The sequence below is a fragment of the Vidua chalybeata genome, chromosome 8, assembly GCF_026979565.1.
Source record: "Vidua chalybeata isolate OUT-0048 chromosome 8, bVidCha1 merged haplotype, whole genome shotgun sequence".
Classification (NCBI taxonomy): Eukaryota; Metazoa; Chordata; class Aves; order Passeriformes; family Viduidae; genus Vidua; species Vidua chalybeata.
The window spans coordinates 13878043-13897168 of NC_071537.1; the positions used below are offsets into that span (position 1 = coordinate 13878043).

At 60.2% G+C, this 19126-nt stretch overlaps 1 protein-coding gene across 2 annotated transcripts; it reads left to right on the forward strand.

The window, feature by feature from the left end:
- Positions 1-5646: 5646 nt before the first annotated feature.
- PPRC1 (PPARG related coactivator 1) lies at positions 5647-17751 on the forward strand. 2 transcript variants are annotated; one of them, XM_053949036.1, is made up of 13 exons: positions 5648-7723; positions 7866-8021; positions 8413-8526; positions 8893-11635; positions 12049-12102; positions 12483-12543; positions 12893-12978; positions 13146-13944; positions 16104-16277; positions 16442-16505; positions 16710-16831; positions 16966-17117; positions 17421-17751. In XM_053949036.1, the coding sequence occupies exons 1-13, from the start codon at positions 7400-7402 to the stop codon at positions 17522-17524; spliced, it is 4953 nt and encodes a 1650-aa protein (XP_053805011.1). In that variant the 5' UTR covers positions 5648-7399; the 3' UTR covers positions 17525-17751. The 2 variants fall into 2 exon arrangements, with proteins under 2 accessions (XP_053805012.1, XP_053805011.1); XM_053949037.1 differs by lacking the exon at positions 12049-12102 and having other exon boundaries at positions 5647-7723.
- Positions 17752-19126: the final 1375 nt, after the last annotated feature.

Below are 19126 nucleotides of genomic sequence, written 5' to 3' on the forward strand. Positions count from 1 at the left end.
GGGTAGCGCCGCGGCCAGAGGCGGGCGGGCGGGCGCGCCGCGAATCGGCGGAGCAGCGGCGGCAGCGGCGGCAGGAGCAGCGGCGGCGGGGGCGGTCGGGGCGGTCGGGGCGGGGGCCGCGGCGGTGGAGCGGGAGCGGGGGCGGGGGCGGCTGCGCCGGCGGCGGGCGGGTGGGGGCGCCTCTGCGCGTGCGCGGGGCGTCCCGTTTCCCCCCCCCCCCGCCGCGAGCGCGTGCGTGTTGCGTGCGTGCGCGCCCCCCCGGCTCGTCGCTGCCGCCGCTGCCGCGCTCGCACGCGCGCGCCCCCCCCTCGATTCCCCCCTCACCGTGAGGGGCGGGGGGGATTCCGGGGTGTGACGGGGCAGTCTGCGAGGGAGGGCACGAAGGGAAGGACGAAGGGTCCCCCCTCCGCTCTGAGGAGGCTCTCGGCCCTGCCCCCTGGGCTTTGCAGCCGTCGGAGCAGGGGTAGCGCTCTCCCCAGACCCCCGTGGGTGGGTGAGGGTCCTCAGGGCTGCGGGGGCTCCCGGGGGCGGCGCAGGGCTGAGGCTTCCGACTCCCCCCCCGTACGGGGCTGCTTTTCCCCGGGCCTGAGAGAGACTCAGCTGGAGGGACGAGTGCTCAGGGACCCACGCCCGGGGCGGCCGATGAACACCCCCGGTGTCTCAGGGCAGCTTGTTGGGGTTTCCACCTGGGAGGCCGCGGGGGACGAGCAGAGGACGCCACGGCTGTTCCGCATGGAGGAGCATGCTGAAGGCTTGTGCTTTTTGGGACCCTGCCAGTCTCCCAGCCCCGGGGCACGGGGACAACACGGCACTGTGGAGGTTATAGGTGGGAGGGAAGGGGCCAGAGAGGACCAGAGGGCAGGAAGGAAGGCGGTTCGCTTCAGCGCTTTGCACAATCAGGGAGAGTGTGACCGGCGATTGCTGTGCCTTGTGCGAGGATAGCAGAGGCTGCTAGACAGGAGGCTCGGAGCTGCTCTGGTCTGTGCTGCACCTGTGCTGAAGAGATGTGACAGCATCTCGGGCGAGGCTGGGGGCCAGAGAGATGCCAGGGCAGAAGGAGCAGAGTGCCATACGGATAAGGTCTCTGGGGGACACCTGCCCTAGAGGATCTCATCAGGGATCCAGGCCCAGCCCCACGCAGCTCTGCTCCTGCACACCAGCTGTAGGGCCAGAGCCCAGTCTGCAAAGGCAAGCACTGTCCCTCTACTGCCCTGCCAAGGTGCAGCCCCAGCCCCACGATCGGAGCAGCGTCCTGGGCTGAGCAAACTGCCCCAGGGAGCCAAAGCCCTCTCTTTTCTCTGAAGGGCCAACTCCAGCCCATCTGCTCCTGCCTGGTTGGGACTCACATTCCTCTACTGAGTGGAGATGTCCATTAAGCATCAGACGGGTTTTTGAGCGCTCCTTTTCACACTGTGCCTATTAGCCCTGAGCAAGCTGCCCACCCTGGGTGCTGCACAGGCTGAAACTGGATGGCCCTGAGCAGCATCTGGCTGTGCCTGGCCAGAGAGTGGTCACAACACAGAGGGAAGGGAGCTAGGGATGTAGAATGCGCATTTTCCTTTCTGGTTGTTGTTTGTTTTTCTTGTAAACCAGCAGGAATGCCTGGTGTTGCCCTGTGCCAGGAGTGCCTCCCTGCTGGGGATTGTACTGGGGGAGGGAGATACCTGCAGATGGGATTCCCTATGGTGACACTCCGAGGACCCTATGTGCAAGGAATATGGTCCCTCTTTACAGGATGCACACCAGGCTAGGCTTGCTCTGTCAGAGATCAGCCTTGTTGTGCCACAGGGTCCTGCCAAACACAGGAACAGAGGGATTAGGCAGGTCACTGCATGCCCTGGATGTGCCCAGGGGAGAGGACATGACAGGAAAGGAGGGTGTGGAGCAGGATAAGGAAAGCTGCAGGGCTCCAAGGGGAACATTGCTCCACATCCCTGTCGGCAGGTCTCTGGGTGCTAGGTTATGGACAGCTTCTCCTCAGGCCAGTGGACAGAAACATTGACTTTTCAAAAGTGACTTGTTCCTTAACCACACCTGGGCTGCAGAGAATCTGGAGCACTTGCCCAGTCTCCCCAGCTTCCTCTGCAGTGCCAGAAGCAGGTGCTGGCCTGAGGAGCCAGTTACATCCAGCAAAATCCCCCACACCCCAGCGGTGTGCTCACATTTGCCCATTGCAGCAGGTGTGCTCTGCAGCGCTCACACATGGATCCATAGCCCTGGAGAAGGACACAGCGGCCTGCCTGCTGCTCAGACAGCATTTTGGCCAGAGACAAGTGTTGGTGAGATGTGCTATGGGCTCCTTGGACAAGGAGGTGGAGGGGAGCAGCCCCCCTGTTCAGAGAGCGTGTTTGTGGCTAGGGAGGAGCAGCCCCTGCGAGGCAGGAAGTGATGTGTGATGAGTGATCACGTTTTAAAGTCCCTTGTGCCAGAGGTGGAAGGAAGGAGAGCAGGATGAGGCTCCGTGTGTCAGACATACTTCAACCCAATGACCAGGCACACAAGGCTGAAAAAAGCAGCTCTCTCCTCTGGATCCCCAAGGGAATCTGCCCTGGGCAGGCCTGTGCTCCAGGGACTGATGTAGAGGCAGGGACGATTACCCCCCGCCTGGCAAATCGTGCACTTCAGAGCTCCAGTGACATGTCCACACTGCACCTGTGCTGCTGTAAGCACTTCCCTGAACTCCATGAGATGACCCTACTGTTTGTCTGGAAGCCAGAAGAGCCACAGGAAGTGACAGCACCCAAAGGGACCCTGGGCTTCCTGAACAGAGGGTACCAAACAGAGCCAGGCCAAGCACCTGGGCAGACCGGCATCCCTTGCCTTCCTGGGGAGCCAGGCTGGACAGCAACTGTGTCCAGTGAGCACAGTTTGGCTCCTTCACATTTTCCAGGTGATTTTCTGTGTGCCAGCTTTGGAGAGCAGCACAAGGCTAGGCACAAGCAGTGACTTGGGTACCCTGTCTCGTTGCCATGCCAGGAGGCTGCACGGCAGCTCACGGTGCCCATCCCTCCTTTCATACCCGACAGTTTTTTTCATCCCTCCTGTGCCCACCACATGAGCGTGTCACCTCCACCAGCCCCACACGAGGTTAGGCTCAATGGAGCACCATGGCAGTGCAGCACAGGCACCTCAGGCAGAGGGAACGCTCACAGCCAGGAGACGGCGAGCCGCTGGCCCGCAGCGGCTCTGCCCCTGCTTTCCGGGAAGCGCGGGGACACGCGGATCGGCCGCGCACACGTGTGCGCCAGAGCCGGCGGGGCGGGCCCGTGGCGCCGCGGGAAAACGCGCGCCTGCCCCGCCCCCAGGGGGCGCTTCCCGCCAGTCCCGCCCGCGCCGCCCCTCCCACCGCGCGTCGCGGGGCTGGGCCGACCCTCCTCGTCCGCGCCCGCCGCAACGATGGCGGCGAAGCCCGAGGGTCTGCCCGCCCTCAAGATGGCCGCCCGTGCTGCCGAGGCCGGGCGCCCCCTCGGGCTGGTGCTCGCCTCTCGGCGCGCGGCCAGCGCCGAAAGGGTGCGCTCCCGGCGTGCCGCGCGCGGGCGGGGCGGCGCGGGGGTCGCCGGGAGCTGTAGTGCGGGGCGGGCGGCGGTCACGTGGCGCTCTCGGCAGTGGCCGCGCTGGGAGCACAGGCGCCAAGATGGCGGCGCGGCGGGGCGGAGCGGTGCCCGCCGCCAACGGGGCCGGGGCCGGTGGTGCTGCCGCCGCGGCCGCTCCGCGGGGCCCGGCGAGCGGCGGAGCCCTGCGCGAGCCGCCTTTCCGCGCCGGCAGCCCCCTGCAGGTAAGGGGCGGCGGGGCGCGGCGGGCCGCGCCATCCCGTGACACGTGGAGGCCGGGGCGGCTCCTGCGGCGGCTGCACCACGTGTGCCGGAGCGGGCCCGCCGCACCGGCGGCGGGCGGGGGTCGCAGTACGGGCCGGCGACGCCTCCGCTGGTCCCGGAGTGGGGCGCCCTTTCTTTGGGTGGGGGAATGGGGTGTCCGAAGCGCTCTCGCCGGCGTGGGGTGTCGGCGCGGGGAGATTATGGGGCTAGGAGTGCCGCACCACGGCCACGGGACCCGGCGAGACGGGTGGCTTGGTGTCCCCTGCGGGAGATGACACCCCGGCCTTGGGTAGTGGGAGACAGGGGGATGCCGCTCGCGTCGTTCCCCGCGGTCCCTCAATCCCGGCGGCGCTCTGTGCCACCTGCGGCCGCGGGGAGCTGGGGCTGGCGCGGTTTGGGACACCGACATCCGCCGGTTTCGGTGGCAGGAGCTCTGGTTGCAGAACGTGGCCCGGGCCGGGGGATGTTCCCCCAGCCTTACAGAAAGCTTATCCACGGGGAGCGGGACTTTATCCCGTAGCAAGAGGTTCCCGCGCCGGGGCAGGTGTGGGGCGCGGCGCTGCCGCTGTCACCGGTCCCCGTGGGCCCCTGGCGAGGCTGGGCTGGGTGCGAGTGCGCTGCTATCTGGACGGGGAGCGCGGGGATGCAGCACCCCAGGAGGGAACGCGGGGGCACCTGTGTTGTGCGTTTGTCGGGATTTTTTTGGGGAAAAAAAGGCTTCTGCCTCCGTCAGGGTCCTCCTGCGTGGCTGAGGGGCTGCGGGGGAGACCCCCCCCATCCCGACCTCGGGCTGGAGGACGCCAACCCCTCTCGCCCCTCCCCGACGCGAGCAGAGTGGGCTGCGTATGGGGGAAGAGAGGTGTGTTCCCGCCTGATGTTTTCCGAAAGCAGCAGAGGAATTCACGGAGCATCCTCTGGCTGTGCCGCGCTCGCCGGGCGGAGCCCTCCGGCTTCCCGGGCTTACCCCGCGCCCTTGCCGGCAGCTCCGGCGCTGTAAGAGCAGCCTTGGCAGCCAGCCGGGGACCATGGCCGCCCTGTGCTCGGGGCGTAGCCGCAGCACGCCGGGCACACGTGTCAGCAGCGGCCTGCGGGGGCCTCCGTTGTCCCTTCCGGGGAGCAGAGCAGCGAGCGCAGCGTACCCTGCGCCGGGTGGGTGCCGGCAGAGCTGGTGGCCTCGCTTAGACTGCGTCCATTGCAAGCAGTTAGCCCCAGTCCCAGTACCCCGCGTGCCCAAAGGCCACTCTGGGGCTGTGGGCATCCTCCCTTCTCCCCGGCAGTGCTGGTGGCTTGGGCACCGCGTGGCCAGAGCCGAAGCCTGTCCTTGAACATTCCCGTGACCCTCTTCCCTGCAGCGCTGCTTAAAGCAAACACAGGGAGCTGTGAAGGAAGGCACGGCGGGTTCCCCCCTTCCCTCCGGGCTAGGAGTGACAGGGGTCTCTGGCAGGGAGGAGAGCGGGCAGGGACGCTGGAGCAGGCTGGGCTGGTTCGTACCCCCGCCCCGACGCACAAGCGATGCTCAAGTGATGAGGCCTTCAGGAGTTGCCCGTCCCCAGGTGGATCAAAGGGAATCCTGGGGGAATACAGCCCAGGCCGGTGACTCACGGCTGTGAGACTCCTTGTTGCAAGGCGCTGAGTCAAGGGAATCGAGGAAAGCATGGGAGATTGCCCGCCCTCCCTCCCGGGCTGCGGGCAGGAGCCACAGGAAGAGGCCATTTGAGTGGGAGGGTTTTACTTCCCTTCTTCCTAATGTCCAGCACTGATCACAACTGGAAACCTTTTATTACATGTTTTCTTTGGGGAGAGCCGCCCTGTGGCCAGATGGGCAGGGCTGTGCAGCCCCGGGGTGTCCTTCGGATCCCTTTGCTATCTACAGGCAGGGGTCAGATGGTTCCTGCGTCCCTGGGCTGCTGGTGCTCCTTCCTGCTGGCTCCTTCGGTGGCCCGGGTACCTCTGCCTGCCGGTCATCGCTGACTCAGGGTTGCACTCCGGGGCTGGGCGTGTGAGCCTGGATGTCCTCCCAGTATCTGCGTGAGGATTGGTCGGGAATCGCAGCCAGGCTGCGCTTAGAGAGCTGCCAGCAGGCTCTGTGCTGCGCTCTGACCACTGGCGAGGGAGGGGACTGGAGATGCAGAGCAGGAAAACTGCTCTAAAACTGCTCCATAGCCTGATCTGCATGATGGGGTGGAGTGGAGTGGTGTCCTGGTATCACTGGTGGGCTCCACTTCCAGGCAGAGGGCCCTGGGAGAGGCTGCTCTGGGCTGGCAAGCTGTGTGCTGAGCCCCAAACCACTGTACACTCCTAGTCCTTTGGGCTGTCATGTCACAGACTGGGGGAATTTGGGATGGGTAGCTTCAGAGCATTGCTGTGGGTGTCCTGGCTTTGATTCCCAGCCTGGTCTTGGGGTGCCTGTGTTCTGGGGTTGCAAAGGGCTCCTGGCTGTGCTGTGGCCAGCAGTGCCTGCTTAGTCTTATCAGATAGAGTCTTTGAAGAGCCCCAGGGACCAGGGGTTTGGACACGTGGCTTTGGTACTGTTGTATTTTAGAAACACCTATTTTGTGAAATGCCTGCTGTCTCTCTGGTGCAGTTTACTGCTTGTTAGAAGAGGATTTCAAAGTATTAGCAGCTTCTCTCTAGGGACAAGATACAATTTGTTCTGCATGGGCACAGGCTCATGCAAGGTGTGGTACTTACATGATACAGAGGTGAACTGCATCATATGTGCATCCCTGAAGGCTCAGCCGTATTCTCACGGTGCTGGTGCTGCTCCAAGGGCAGGAAGATGGGTTGCAGCCTGCTCCCATCTAGCTAGCTTTGGGAGGGAGGTGTACTCTCCCAGGGCTCTGTCCTTGGTGCCCTTATCTTCCCAGCCTCCATTATCTCTCTGCCTAAGCCCATCTACAAACAGGAATTCCCATCCTGTCTCGTGCCGGTGGCACGCCTGCGCTGCTGCTCTGCTCTGTATGTCCTGTGGCTCTGCTCAACTGGGGGCTGCAGCCCCTGCCCTTGCCCAGCATCTGGCTTTTCCTGGCCGTCCTGCAGCATGGCTGTGTGACACCCTGGAGTGCAGTGCAAATACTTTTTTGAAATTACCCAAGCATCCTTGGAGGTGGCTGGGGGACAGGAAAAGATGTAGGGTTAGGAATTTGAAGGAGGAAGAGTAACAAAGCTGGTTTGGTCCTGGATTGCAAGCACAGACCATGTCCTCTTGTAGCCTGCAGCAGAGGTATTGGGGTAGGGCTCCAGCAGTGGCAGCTGGCTACACCCCTCTTGCTGACTCCTGCACTTTTGTTATGAGTTTCATAATGGTTTTGGGCTCATCTGAGGCGCCAACAGCCGGAATTGGAGGAGCGCGTGACAGTGGCTGGAGCTAGCCTGTCCCCTCCCTGTCCTGCACGACCACTGTGTGGTATTAGGTAGAGCCTGGTGTTTCATCCATTCATCTTTCCCAGTCGTGCAGCTGCAGAGTGAATCGGGCAGAATTTTTCGGTGTGGAGGCATCCTGAGTAATTGGAAGGGTCTCGGGCTGAAAGCAGCCCAGGCCTTTGTGCAGTGGACTCTCCTGAAAGCAAGGGAAAAGGTCCCCTATGCCACCTTCTGACCTGCAGCTGCGTCCCGCCTGCTTCCCCTGCGTGTTCAGGGAGCTGGGGGTGCCCAGCCACTGTTTGCAGCAGAATCTGTCGGATGCTCATGTGTACTGTGAGGAAATCAGTGCTGGTAGTGGGGCTGTGCAAAGTGTTTACCTGGCTCCCCATGCTCCTCAACAGTGCTTTTCCCTTGAGGACGATGACCTGAACTTAACATCGTTGGATGCAGAAACCATCTTAGAAGCTGAAGAGATCCTGGGGACAATGCAGAACTATCTTGACTCCTCTGTGATCTCCATCATTGAGGATCTTTCTCTGAGCGAGGTGGGAGCTCACACACAGATGTGGGATGTGGTGGCCAGGCTGGCCTTGGTTGTGGCATGGGTGGGGGTGATGGCAGTGTCCTCAATGTCCAGGTCTTAGGGCTGTATCCCATCGCCCTCTGAGACCATCCCTACCCTTGCAGCAGAGCAAAGCCTGCCTGGATGCACAGAACGAGCTGTCCCTGCTGACTGCCATCACAGAGATCCTGGACAGCACGGATGATGAGACCTTGTCCCCCTTTGATACCATCGTGGATGCAGAGCTGCTGACCTCACCTCGTGAGCGGGAGAATCCCTCGGTAAGTTGGGGGACAGATGCAGCCTGACCCCAGAGCCCATGGGAGGATGCTCAGGCAGGGCTCTGCTAGGTTCTAGCATGAGGGTGCCCTGAAGCAGTAGGAGCCTGCTCCCCAGTACCCTGAGAAGTACTCTCGTGACAGTTCCAATGTGAGAGAAGTGCTCTGGAGGGCCATGCCTCCCCCTTGAGTCTTTATATAGAGCCAGAGATGTGCCAGAGGCTTTGGGGAGCAGCATGTCCCCGATGGGAGCTGCGTGCAGTGTGGGTGAAACAGGGCTGTTTGCTCTTGGGCTTTGTGGGGTGAAGTGCATGGGCACTGTGGGGCTGGAGGTGGCCTGTCCCCTTCAGCAGCATAGACCTGCCACTGTCTCATCTGCTGTCCATCTTTCCAGTTTCAGAAGTTTCTCACCTTATCCCGCCCATTGCTGGAGTGCGAGAGCTCTACCCTGGAACAGCCTAAGGCTCTCAGGCCTTTCAGCAGCAGCGGCGTCTCTGTGGTTGGGAAGGTGAGTAGCTGAGCAGGGGAAGCTGAAGCAGCATTGTTGGGGTGGTGCTGGGATAACTGCCTCTTCTGTAGCCCCGGCCTTCCCTCCTGGCACAGGCATCCTTTCCCTGAGACGATGCTTTTGCAAGGCACCAGTGGCAGTGGGAGCAGGGTCTGCCTCATGTGGTGGGTGCCAGAGACTGGGGATGCTCCCATAGGAGTGTCAGATTTCCAGCTCTGTTGTGTTTTACTGGGCAGGTCAAATGTGTCCCAGCTTTTTGTCAGCCATGGGGCTATGCTGTAGAGTTGCAGCAGACCCAGTTGGCTGTCCTGGGGGAGTGCTGCTACAAGCCCAGGGACTGATGTTTGCTGTGGTCCCCCTTCCCAGACTGACACAGATGTGGCCTGGGACTGTGCTACTCATGGCCTTGAGGACCCAATGCTGCCAAAGAAGCAAGTCTGCAGTACCCCGAGAGTGGAGAGGAAGGTGGGCTGGCACCGAGCCCGAGAGCAGCCCCTGCCACAGCGCAGTGATGGGGAGGAAGAAGAGGAAGAGGCTGCCTTGAGCCTGGAGCTAGACAACAGCATGGAAGCTGTGGATTTCTGTGCGAGCAAGGCAGGGGCAGTGCTGGAGGAGCATGAAGACCCCTGCATCATCAACACAGGTGACGTATCCCTGAGTGAGCTGGTGAAGTCCATGCACCCCTACTGCCTGCCCACCTTCACCGTGTGCCTGGACCCTGACACAGAGCCTGTGGCCAAGGAACTTCTGAGCAGTCCTGTCTTGCTGGAAATTGTGCCTGGAGAGGGAGAGAGTGTGGAGATCCCTGTGGTTCTGCAGCCCTTGACTCCCAACTCCCCTGACCTGGAGCCCCAGCTCCTGGGAATAGAGGAGGCCACCAAGGAGTCAATCCCAGAAGATCGAGGGGAGTTGCCAGGAGCTCCAACCCAGGAAAATGGATTGGAAGAGGAGAAAGAGGAAAAATTGACTGGGAAGGAGCCTTCATGCACTACTCCAGAGGCCACCTCCCCGCTGGAGACAGTGGCACCTGGAGCCTCAGGTCCCAACAGCAGCTCCTGGCACAGCACAGAAGCCCCAGCAGGTGGAAAACGTGAATGCTCTGAGAAGGGACGGGGCCGTGAGAGAGCAAGGAAGAGTCGGAAAAAGAAAGCAGAGGAGGACCAAACCAAGCAGGCCAGGCCTGGCAGGGACTGGGTAGCTCACCAGCTCCGTTCTGCTGGCTCTGGACAGCCTCATGTCCAGCCAGCCGGCAGCCGGCAGCGGGCAGAGTGTCCCTCTGTTCAGGTCTCAGACTTCCTGGCACAGCAGCTGGAACGAGCCCGGAAGGAGGGGCAGATGGAGCTGCATGCTGAGCGGGCACCACGGCCCCGGGGCAGGCCTCGGAGCACAGCAGGGGCCTTCCTTCCTAAGAAGGTGAAGCAGGAGCTGCAGAAGGAGCCAGCACCAGAAACCGTGAATATGGTCCTGGAGAAGAACAAGATTCTGGTGTCCTTGGAGAAGACTGCACCAAGTGTGGAGGGGCAGCCAGCAGCTGCACATCCCAGCCTGACAGACCAGGCTGAGGGTGAGGGAGATGTGCAGCCGTCTGCCGAACAGGGCAGTGGGGTCTCGGAGGCTGCCTCTCAGCTCCCAGAGCAGGGTGTTGTGCTGGAGCCTGCCCAAAGCCTGCCAGCAGCAGAGCCGAGTGAGGGCCTGCCTAAGGAAGCCAAACCCAAGGCCCTGAGCCTGCGTGAGTACCGCATCCGCATGCTGCACCGTCAGTCCAGCACGAGTGGCAGCCAGGAAGGCAAGAAGAAAGTGGCCAGCAAGTGGCCCAGTGTCCCTGAGCCTCCAACAGAGCTGGCAGAGATCCCCTGCCTGGTGTCACCCATGCGCTTCGCCACCGAGGCAGACGGTGCTCAGAAGGGACCAGAGAAACCCACCAGCCCTGCTGCTGTCCCTTCTCCTGCCAGCAAAGCTCCCACTGCTCTGACTTCAGCCCCAGCACCTGCCACACCTCCACCACCCCCATCAACACCAATGCCTTTTGTCGCACCAAATGTGCCCCCAGCTGCTGGGGTGGCCCCCACTGGGATGCCGCCAGCCTCCGCCGGTGCTTATGCCCTTTACCCACCAGTGCCTTCCTGGCCCTGCTTCAGTCCGCAGCCCATGGGCTGCCATGGTTTGCCCCCACCACCCAATGCCAGCTCCTCCAGTACTTTTCACGTGGTGCCTGGCCTCCCGCCTCCAGCCATGGCCTGGCCTCCTCCACCTTTGCCACCTCCGCCTCCGTTTGGCCCAGGCGGCCCCTATGCCCCAGTTGGGTGGGCACCACCATCCTACTGGCCTGGAATCCCCATGCCGCCTCCGGTGCCTTCCCTTGCATATAGGGACCCTGGAGCAGCAGTGCAGGCTGCCACTGCCTTCCCAGCTGGCAGCCACCCTGGCACAGCCCCTCTGCATGGGCAGTCTCCTGCCACCTCTATGCTCAGCTGTCCGGAGCCACCAGCCTTCCCTGCCCAGTCACCTGCTGCCCTGAGCAGCGAGATGGGGCCTGCAGGTGGCCCGGCCAGGCCGGCGGCTGGCAGGGTGTCAGATCCCAGGAGGCAGGCACGGATGGCAGGAGAGAGCTCCCTCTCCAAGGCCCCTCTGGCTCCAGCCCCAGCCCAGCCCCTGCCAGGCCCGTCAGCTGCCCCTGCCCACCCCAGCAGGGTCCCTCCTGCAGTGCCAGTCCCCCAGGCTGTCCCCACCCAGCCTCTGGAGGAGTCCCAAGCTGCAACTCCCAACCAGCTCCCAGAGGCCCCCCCAGCTGCCATCTGCTGCCCGGCAGAGGTGTCTCCTGCCCCTTTTGGGGAGTCCCCTGGCACCCACACCATGGAGAAGGCTGTCACGCCAGGGAAGGAAGCAGCAGAGAAAGCCCTGTTGGAGCCCAAGGCAACTGCTGGGCAGGAGTTGCCTGGCCAAAAAGCCACCTCCCAGACTGTGGCACCACCACGGAAAGCAGGTCGAGAAAGCAGCCTTCCCACCAAGGCACCCACTGTGCGACCATGGAGGCACCAGCCACTCCTCAGCCCAGCCCAGCCCAGAGACAGCAGCAAGGACATTGTGCAAGCCTTCATCAGTGAGATCGGTGAGTGGGAGGGCTGCAGGACGCTGGGTTGAGTGTCAGCAGCCAGCAAGGCTGCAGTGCTGCTGGCAACCTGGGTAGCAGGACCGGTTCCTGGCACTTCTGGGGGTGAGGGTGGCAAAGCCATGCCCACAGGCTTGCAGTCTCTTCCCAGTACTCTGCTAGGATGTTGCCTACAATGGATGGTCTGGCCTGACTGTCCTGAAACTACTCCCTTCTGGAACTGCAGAGCTGGGTGCTCCTGTCCATCTGGGAGATGCACAGCTGCTGCAGGCTCTGCTACTTCTTTTCTTCCCCAGTGTTTGCCCCACCATCCAGAGAGGTTAATGCAGGGGGAGAATGGGTTTGGGGTGCATCACTGCGGTGCTGGGGGAATTCTAGCTGATCTGACTTACTGTGCTTTCTCCCTGGCTCAGGGATTGAAGCCACCGACCTGTCCAGCCTGCTGGAGCAGTTTGAGAAGTCTGAAGGTGCGGATCTGGCATGCAGTCCCCCACAGGGCTTCCTCCATGCCATGCTGGCCTCCCTGGGCTGTCCATGCTCCCTGTGTCAGGGTGGTAGTGGGAGGGCTGTGATGCTGCTGCCTGTGGGCTCATGTTACCCTGCCCCAGGTGTTTTGTCCTGTGGCTGTCTGTGCCTCCATCTCCTTGGCCTGTGGGAACACCTGGGGGTCCCTATGGCAACTAAAGGGGTGGTGAAGAGTCTGTAAAGGAAAAAGGACGTACGGCTCTTACCTTCAGGGAGCTGGGTTTCAGGTGCTGTGCTCTTCTGAGCTGTTCCTGGGGTTCTTCATTGACCCTGTTCTTCAGCCCCACTTGTTGCCACTCTCACCTACCTGTTGTCTTTTCAGCCAAGAAGGAGGAAACTCCTGTACAGCCCCCTGAGGAAAGGCAGCTGACAGGGAGCTCTGGGTGAGTATCAAAACCTTGGCAGTTGGCGCCCAGCATGGAGCCCAGCAAAGCAAGGGCACAGGGCAGCTTTCAGTCCTGGCAGGATTTGAAGTGTGCTGGGGCTGTGTCCATCGCCCTAGAAGGGGCTGGGCTTGTCACTGGACTGGGACAGAGCTGGCACTTAGGGGGAAAACTTGAGACAAGCAGTGATGAGCATGACCAGGCTGTGCACGTTTTATCCTTGCAGCTCTCTGGCATCCTCTGTCCTCATGAATTGGCCAGTGGGGCAGATTGAGTGGGTGCCCCAGGTGTGGGGATTGGGGCTGGGCTTTGCCTGCTGTGTTTGACAAAGCTCTTTTCCCATTCTCAGGCCTGAGACCCAGCAGGATGCACCAACCCAACAGGACAGGAAGCCCCCAGATGGCCTGCAGGCCTCTGAGTTGGCCAATGTAGCAGGTAATGAATATTTGGGGCAAGGGAGGGTAGTCTGCCATGTCATGGGAGGGCTGTTGTATGTCTTGGGGGGCACCTTGGGGAGTGAGGGGGGCTGGGATATGAGGGAGCCCCAGCTGGGTGGGTTGCAGTGAAGGGCTGCTCTTGTAAATGTTGTGGTGCTCTCCCAGGCCTCACGCCCCCAGCAACACCTCCTCACCAGCTCTGGAAGCCTTTGCCTGTTGTCTCACTGCTGGCCAAGACCAAGTCACCTGGGTCCATGCCCCAGGAAGGGTCCCAGAAAACAACCAAGCTGATGAAAGCCAAGCCACTGCCCCCCAACAAGATCCAGGTGAAGAGTATGGTGCCAGCCCCTGCCAGCACAGCCCCCAGCCACGTCTGCTCAGGAGACCATGACTACTGCATCCTGGGTGCACCACAGCCCGAGAGCAGCAATATCCCTGGCACGCAGCCCCCTGCCGAAGGTGGCTCCCGCTGGAATGTCAAACACCACCGGGACATCACTATCAAACCCATCTCCTCCTTAACAAAACGGACGCTGGACCAACCTGAGCCCACCCCACCAGCCCCTAACACCACCATGGGGCACAGCCCAGAGCCCCTGGGGATGGCCTGCCTAGCTCCCCTGGATTATCGGACTACCATCCCCAACAAGGCCACCACTGGGTGCAGCAGTCCCCCCACCTCAGTGCTCCTGTCTCCAGCTGCATCCCCCTGCCGGGACCAGGAGGTGCAGACTCCCAGTGCTCAGCCCAGCCATGCTGCTTCCAAGAGGTCCCTGCGCTGCTACCGGAGACCCCAGGACTCACCCAGCCCCTCAACTGACAGCTGGAGGGCTGGCCGGAGCCGTGCCAGCCGTTCTTTCAGCTCCAGTTCGGATGGAGCTAGTGAGTCCTCATCTTCATCTTCATCCTCATCCTCCCGATCCCGGTCACGGTCACTCTCCCCACCTCCCAAGCGGTGGCGAAGGTAAGCAGTGGATTGTTGCTTGCTCTTGGGGCAGTGTCTTGGTTTGAAAAGACAGGTGTCTGCTAAGGAAGGCAGGAACCTCTCTTGAAATGGAAAATGTAAACCCCCTCCCTCCAAATTATAGTTTTGAAATTAAGGGGCTCTCAGGCAAAGATATGGGAGTAGGAATAACAGTTCTTTCCTAGGAAAATTAAAATAAAAATGCAGTAAAACACTGACAGAGCACGAATACAACCTGACACCGTGCTGGTCAGGGTGTTGGTAGCAGTCCAATTAAACGGTAGCTGCAGCCCTCCTGGAGTGACAGGTGTGGTTCTGTTGAAGCAGAGATCCTGTAGAAGGGTGTAGTTTTCCTCTGAAGGGCCAGTGGTGGTGTAGATGGGCCTGGTCTTCCTCTGGGAATCCAGTGGAAAAAGGCTCCCCTGGATTTCCACATACCAGATTTTTCTTTAGGTAGGAATGCTTGGCTCCTCCCCCTGGGTGGAGCATCTCACAATGGGATGATGTAATTTTATGCAGTGAGAGTCAATGGCCCATTAACTGAAGATATTTCTCTGGATGGAGGATGAGTCATGGAAGAGATAAAGAAAACTGCCCCACCTGGTTTTAACAGAGGATATGCCCCCAACGCCCGGAGTTATGAGGGCAGGGTCATGGAAGAGATGAAGAGCACTGCTCCACTTGGTTTCAACAGGTGGTGATAGAATACATACTTCTGGTTACATCTTTCATTGCAACCTAAGACAGGCAGTTGTCCAGTGGCCGGTCTTTAGCAAGACCCCAGACACATCTTTATGGTCCTACTAGATGGCTGGATTTGATGCTTTTGTCCTTGTGTCCCTTCTGAAGAGATGTTTGGCTCACAGAGGGTGGGGGAGCTGCAGCAACACCCTGCCCATCCATTTCTTGCTGAAGCCCACATCTGGGCCCATATGCCTGCAAAACCACTACTGAGCCAGACTTCCTTACTCCTTCTGGAACATCCAGACCATGTTACAAGTCCTTGGCTGCATCTTTGCTTTTGGATGCTTTTTCTGGAGTATTATGGCATGTGTTCATATTTGTGCTGTGGAGCTGCTGCAGCCCTTGGTATAGAAATGAGAGGAGCCACAGTGGAGCTCTCCAGGGAGCTGCTGGAGGCAAGCAGGGAAAAATCTGTCTGGCCTGGCTGCCTTGGGGGCTCCATGTTCTCCTTATGCAGGTGGCTGTGTAGGAAAGTGGGACACCTTGGACTCTGTGGAATGCATTTCTTTCGGAGTCCTTGTGCATCTGAGTGATGTGCAGCCTGTCCCAGCTGGGCTGGGAGGCACTGGAGCTGGTGAAGGGTTTCTCTTTCTGCTGTTCTCTTGGTGTTCAGCCAGTTCTGGAGACGTCCCTGGGCATGAGGGGCCTGTCCAAGACCCCTTCACTGATGGCCAGTAAATGCAGAGGCTGGAGCTGGAAAGGGCAGGTATAAAAGTGCCATGTTCCATGGATGTGCAGCTTGGGGATTGTCAAGCAACACGTCTGGCAAATCAGCTGGCCTTGTGCTGGAAAATGTCCCCGTGTACTGTGCCACCCTGATTTGCTGTCCTCCAGGAGAATATGTGGCAGAGCCAGGCAGCATGCCCTGCCAGGCCTGGGTTTGCCCATAGCAGGGACCACCTATGGCCAGCATGTTTGGAGAGGGACTGTGCTCCTGGCTGGAGGCAGCACAGCTTAATCCCAGATGTGTTTTGATCCTGCTGTCCTTAAGCTTTCCCTGGCCCTGCTGTAGAAGCTCTTGCAGTCTCTGTTGACATGGCTGTTGAGCAGGACATGGATATAGTGTTGTCCTATGCATCGTGTGGGGCTCAGCACAGAAGTCCCAGCCCTTTCTGGGCCCTCCCAGGCAAAGCCCTGTGCTTCACAGTTCCTCCATGATTATTTCTTGCTCTTCAGAAGCTGTGCCTCCTGTGAGCCTGCTCATTTTCTCTGTGGCATTGGGAGCCTAATGGAGCAACATTTCTGTAGTGTTGTTGCTGCCCTGGCAATCTTGGGCAGAGGCTTCCCCATCCTGGGGATAGGTCCTGTCTGAGTGGGATGCTGGGTACCATGGGGAGGATGGATATCTTTTTCTGCTTTGGAGCCTCATGATGCTGGACAGAGGGAGGGCTTAGCTGTATCTCTCCTTCCCCCAGGTACCGCTCAAGATGTTCCCACAGCTCCTCCTCTCGCTCCAGCTGTGGGTCGTGTGGCAGGTCCCGAGACAGGTCCTCATCCTCATCATCAGCATCCTCCTACTCGTCCAGGTCGACATCCCGCAGCCAGTCCCGTTCCCCCTCGCCCCGCAGGAGGAGTAACAGGTGGAGAAGGTGAGCGTCGCCATCCTGCAGGAGTGTGAGCTCTCCAACCCATCTCCCAGCCTCCTGTGGAGGAGGGATGGACCCACTCCTTCAAGATCTCCCTTGTGTTTGGAATCACTCTTCTGACACCCCCATGATTCAGTAGCTCATGTGTCTGGTTTATGCCCTGACAGATACAGTTACGATGCACAGGACCACTACCAAAGGCAGAGGATCCTCCAGAAGGAACGTGCAATAGTGAGTGATGGAGGGCTGGGAATCTGGGACTGGAAATTTGGGGGTCCATAGCCCCTCTGTCACTTCAAAAAGCTACGGGGGTTCAGCTTTGCCAGCAGCATTTCTGGGAGGCCCTGGCCAGGGCACAGTGTGGTGGGAGGCCATGCAGGGAAGGGTGTTCTATGTGAGTGGTCCTGCTCATGGATGGGGCATCCCTGTCCGCAGGAGGAGCGGCGAGTTGTGTTTATCGGCAAGATCCCCAGCAGGATGACACGGTCAGAGCTGCGGCACCGCTTCTCTGTGTTTGGGGACATTGAGGAGTGTACCCTGCATTTCCGCTCTGAGGGGTAAGAGCTGTGGGAAGATGGGTCTGTCCCTTCAGGGATGACTCCTCTTGGCCCTTTTCCCATTACTCAAGGAGATGTTGCAGACCAAGGGGGGGACAAACATAACTGTTGCTGCTGATCTCCTCCAATGTCAGGGATAACTATGGCTTTGTCACCTACCGGTATGCTGAGGAAGCCTTTGCCGCCATTGAGAGTGGGCACAAGCTACGGCGCCCAGATGAGCAGCCCTTTGACCTGTGCTTTGGTGGCCGCAGGCAGTTCTGCAGGAGGAACTACGCTGACTTGGGTGAGTTGCACAACCTCGAAGATGGGGGTTGGCCTTCCTGGGTCCTTCTCTTCTTTCCAGAGACGTAGGTAGGAGTCCCTGTCCTTGGAGTCGGTCAGGGTTGGCAGCAGAGCCGCATCTAGGAACTGTCCTGCCCTGAAGGATTGAATGGGGGCTCCCTGTCTCTCCAGCACTGTGTTGGAGGCTGGCCCAACTCTGGGTCTAGAGGCTGGCAGGTGAAACAAGATACGTTTGCTGTGGGAATGGCCAGGACTATGCCAGTGTTTCCATGGGCTCAAGACAGCCTCTTCCCATCTCTTCCAGATTCAAACCGTGAGGATTTTGACCCAGCTCCCGTCAAGAGCAAGTTTGACTCCCTGGACTTTGACACTCTGCTGCGGCAGGCACAGCGCAGCTTGCGGAGGTAGCGGCAGGCAAGGCGGAGCACCCGCCCCCACTTTTATACTCAAATACAAAAGGCAAAAAAAGTATGGAGAGAGAGATGAGATTTTTAATAAAATGAAAAAGGAAAAAAATTTGTTTTATAACCAATATTTAAGGAGGATGGGTCATTGGCCTTCAACTGGAGCAGTCCAGGCAAGTGGCAGCCTGGGCTTGCCCCAGACATATAATAAATACGGATGCTCAAACAGCAGCACTGCCTTGTTTCCTCCTTTGCGTGGGCTATTCCCAGGTGTGCGCTTAGGCTGTGCCCCCCTCAAGACCCCAGGGACTCTGCCTGTGGTACGGCCCCATGAAATGTCGCACAGGTCGTGGACTGGGCACAGGAGTGGGATGTCTGGGGAGAGTGGGGCAGGACTGAGGTCACCGAGCGCGTGACTGTCACAGTGGCAGCCTGCAGTGGGGCCTGGCACGGGGTCAATGCCTCTTTGAGGACCCCTCTTGACAGTCTCTTGGGCTCTGCTGGCTGCAGGACTTGGCATCCCGAGGCTCCCAGCCGTTTTGCGCCCACCTGCACCACCCGCAATGGCCACGGGGGGGCAGTGTAAGATCCTCCACCGGCGCTCCCGGCCGTGGGCTGGGAACGGGCTCTAGCCCTTGGACAGAGCTCGGGCAGGGCTCTGCTGGCTCCGAGCCCGCTGCTCTGTGTGCCTGTCCCTTTCGAGCCTGCTCCTTGGTATTGCTCCGGCTCGCCAAAAAGAAAGAGAGGGGGGACATCTCATCTCTGGGTTTCCCCCGAGGGAGAGGTGTTTGTGTGACTGCAGAGAGATTACAGCTGTCTGCAGTGGTATGGTGCTTGGCAGGAAAGGATGGCCAGTGGCAGGGAGGGATGGATGATGCCTGTCTAGGCCCTCTCAGTGCATTGCAGCTCATGGAGGAGAGGAGCGCTCACAGGCAGCCCCCAAGGGAGCATGCTTGGGCCTGCTGCCAAGCATCTTTCCTGCTCCCTGCTCTTGTGCTGGGAGTCAGAGAAAAGCCCTGCCTTGGACTGCTCCTCTGCTGGAAAAAGCCTGGGGCTCCCTTGCAGGTGGGGCTGGTCCCTTGCAGGTGGCAGTGCTGACTGGAACGCCGAGATGGCATCGAGTACCCTGGCTTCAAGACCGGGACAGGCTTGGAGTGGGGTGCAGTGGCACCTGTTTGAGCCTTCTCTTGGCACACCCTGGGTTAGGGAAGCCTGCAGCTGCCCAACTGGGCAGTGCAGAGCTGGGAGGGTGTGGAGGGAAGCGATGGGCAAGGGATTGACCCCCATGCCATTCCCAGGATTTTTCATGGTGTTTGGGGTGGGAGGGGGCTGGTCAAAGTCCCTTCAGATCCCTCACTTGGTGGAGGCAGCACCCACTCCAATAGTGTGAGAGCATGGAGGGGAATAAGGGCAATAAACCCAGGGTGGGGGGTTCAGCCAAGTTGATGCTGATATTGCCGCTTGGATTGTGTTCAAGGCTCTGAGCCCTTTGTGGCTGTGCCTGGGTGTATTGCAGCACTCTTATGGTCTGGCACTGTGGCTGGAGCCCACCTCTTCCTTCACTGCCCCCCTAGATGGAATGAGGTCTCCTGCTCCTGCCTGCACA

Bases quoted from the DNA above. Each gene is read 5' to 3' on its own strand.
- PPRC1 (XM_053949036.1), top strand. From the start codon at position 7,400: ATGCCACCTTCTGACCTGCAGCTGCGTCCCGCCTGCTTCCCCTGCGTG. The intron at 12,979-13,145 runs GTAATGAATATT...GTGCTCTCCCAG, and splicing joins TGAGTTGGCCAATGTAGCAG to GCCTCACGCCCCCAGCAACA. The intron at 13,945-16,103 runs GTAAGCAGTGGA...TCCTTCCCCCAG, and splicing joins CCTCCCAAGCGGTGGCGAAG to GTACCGCTCAAGATGTTCCC.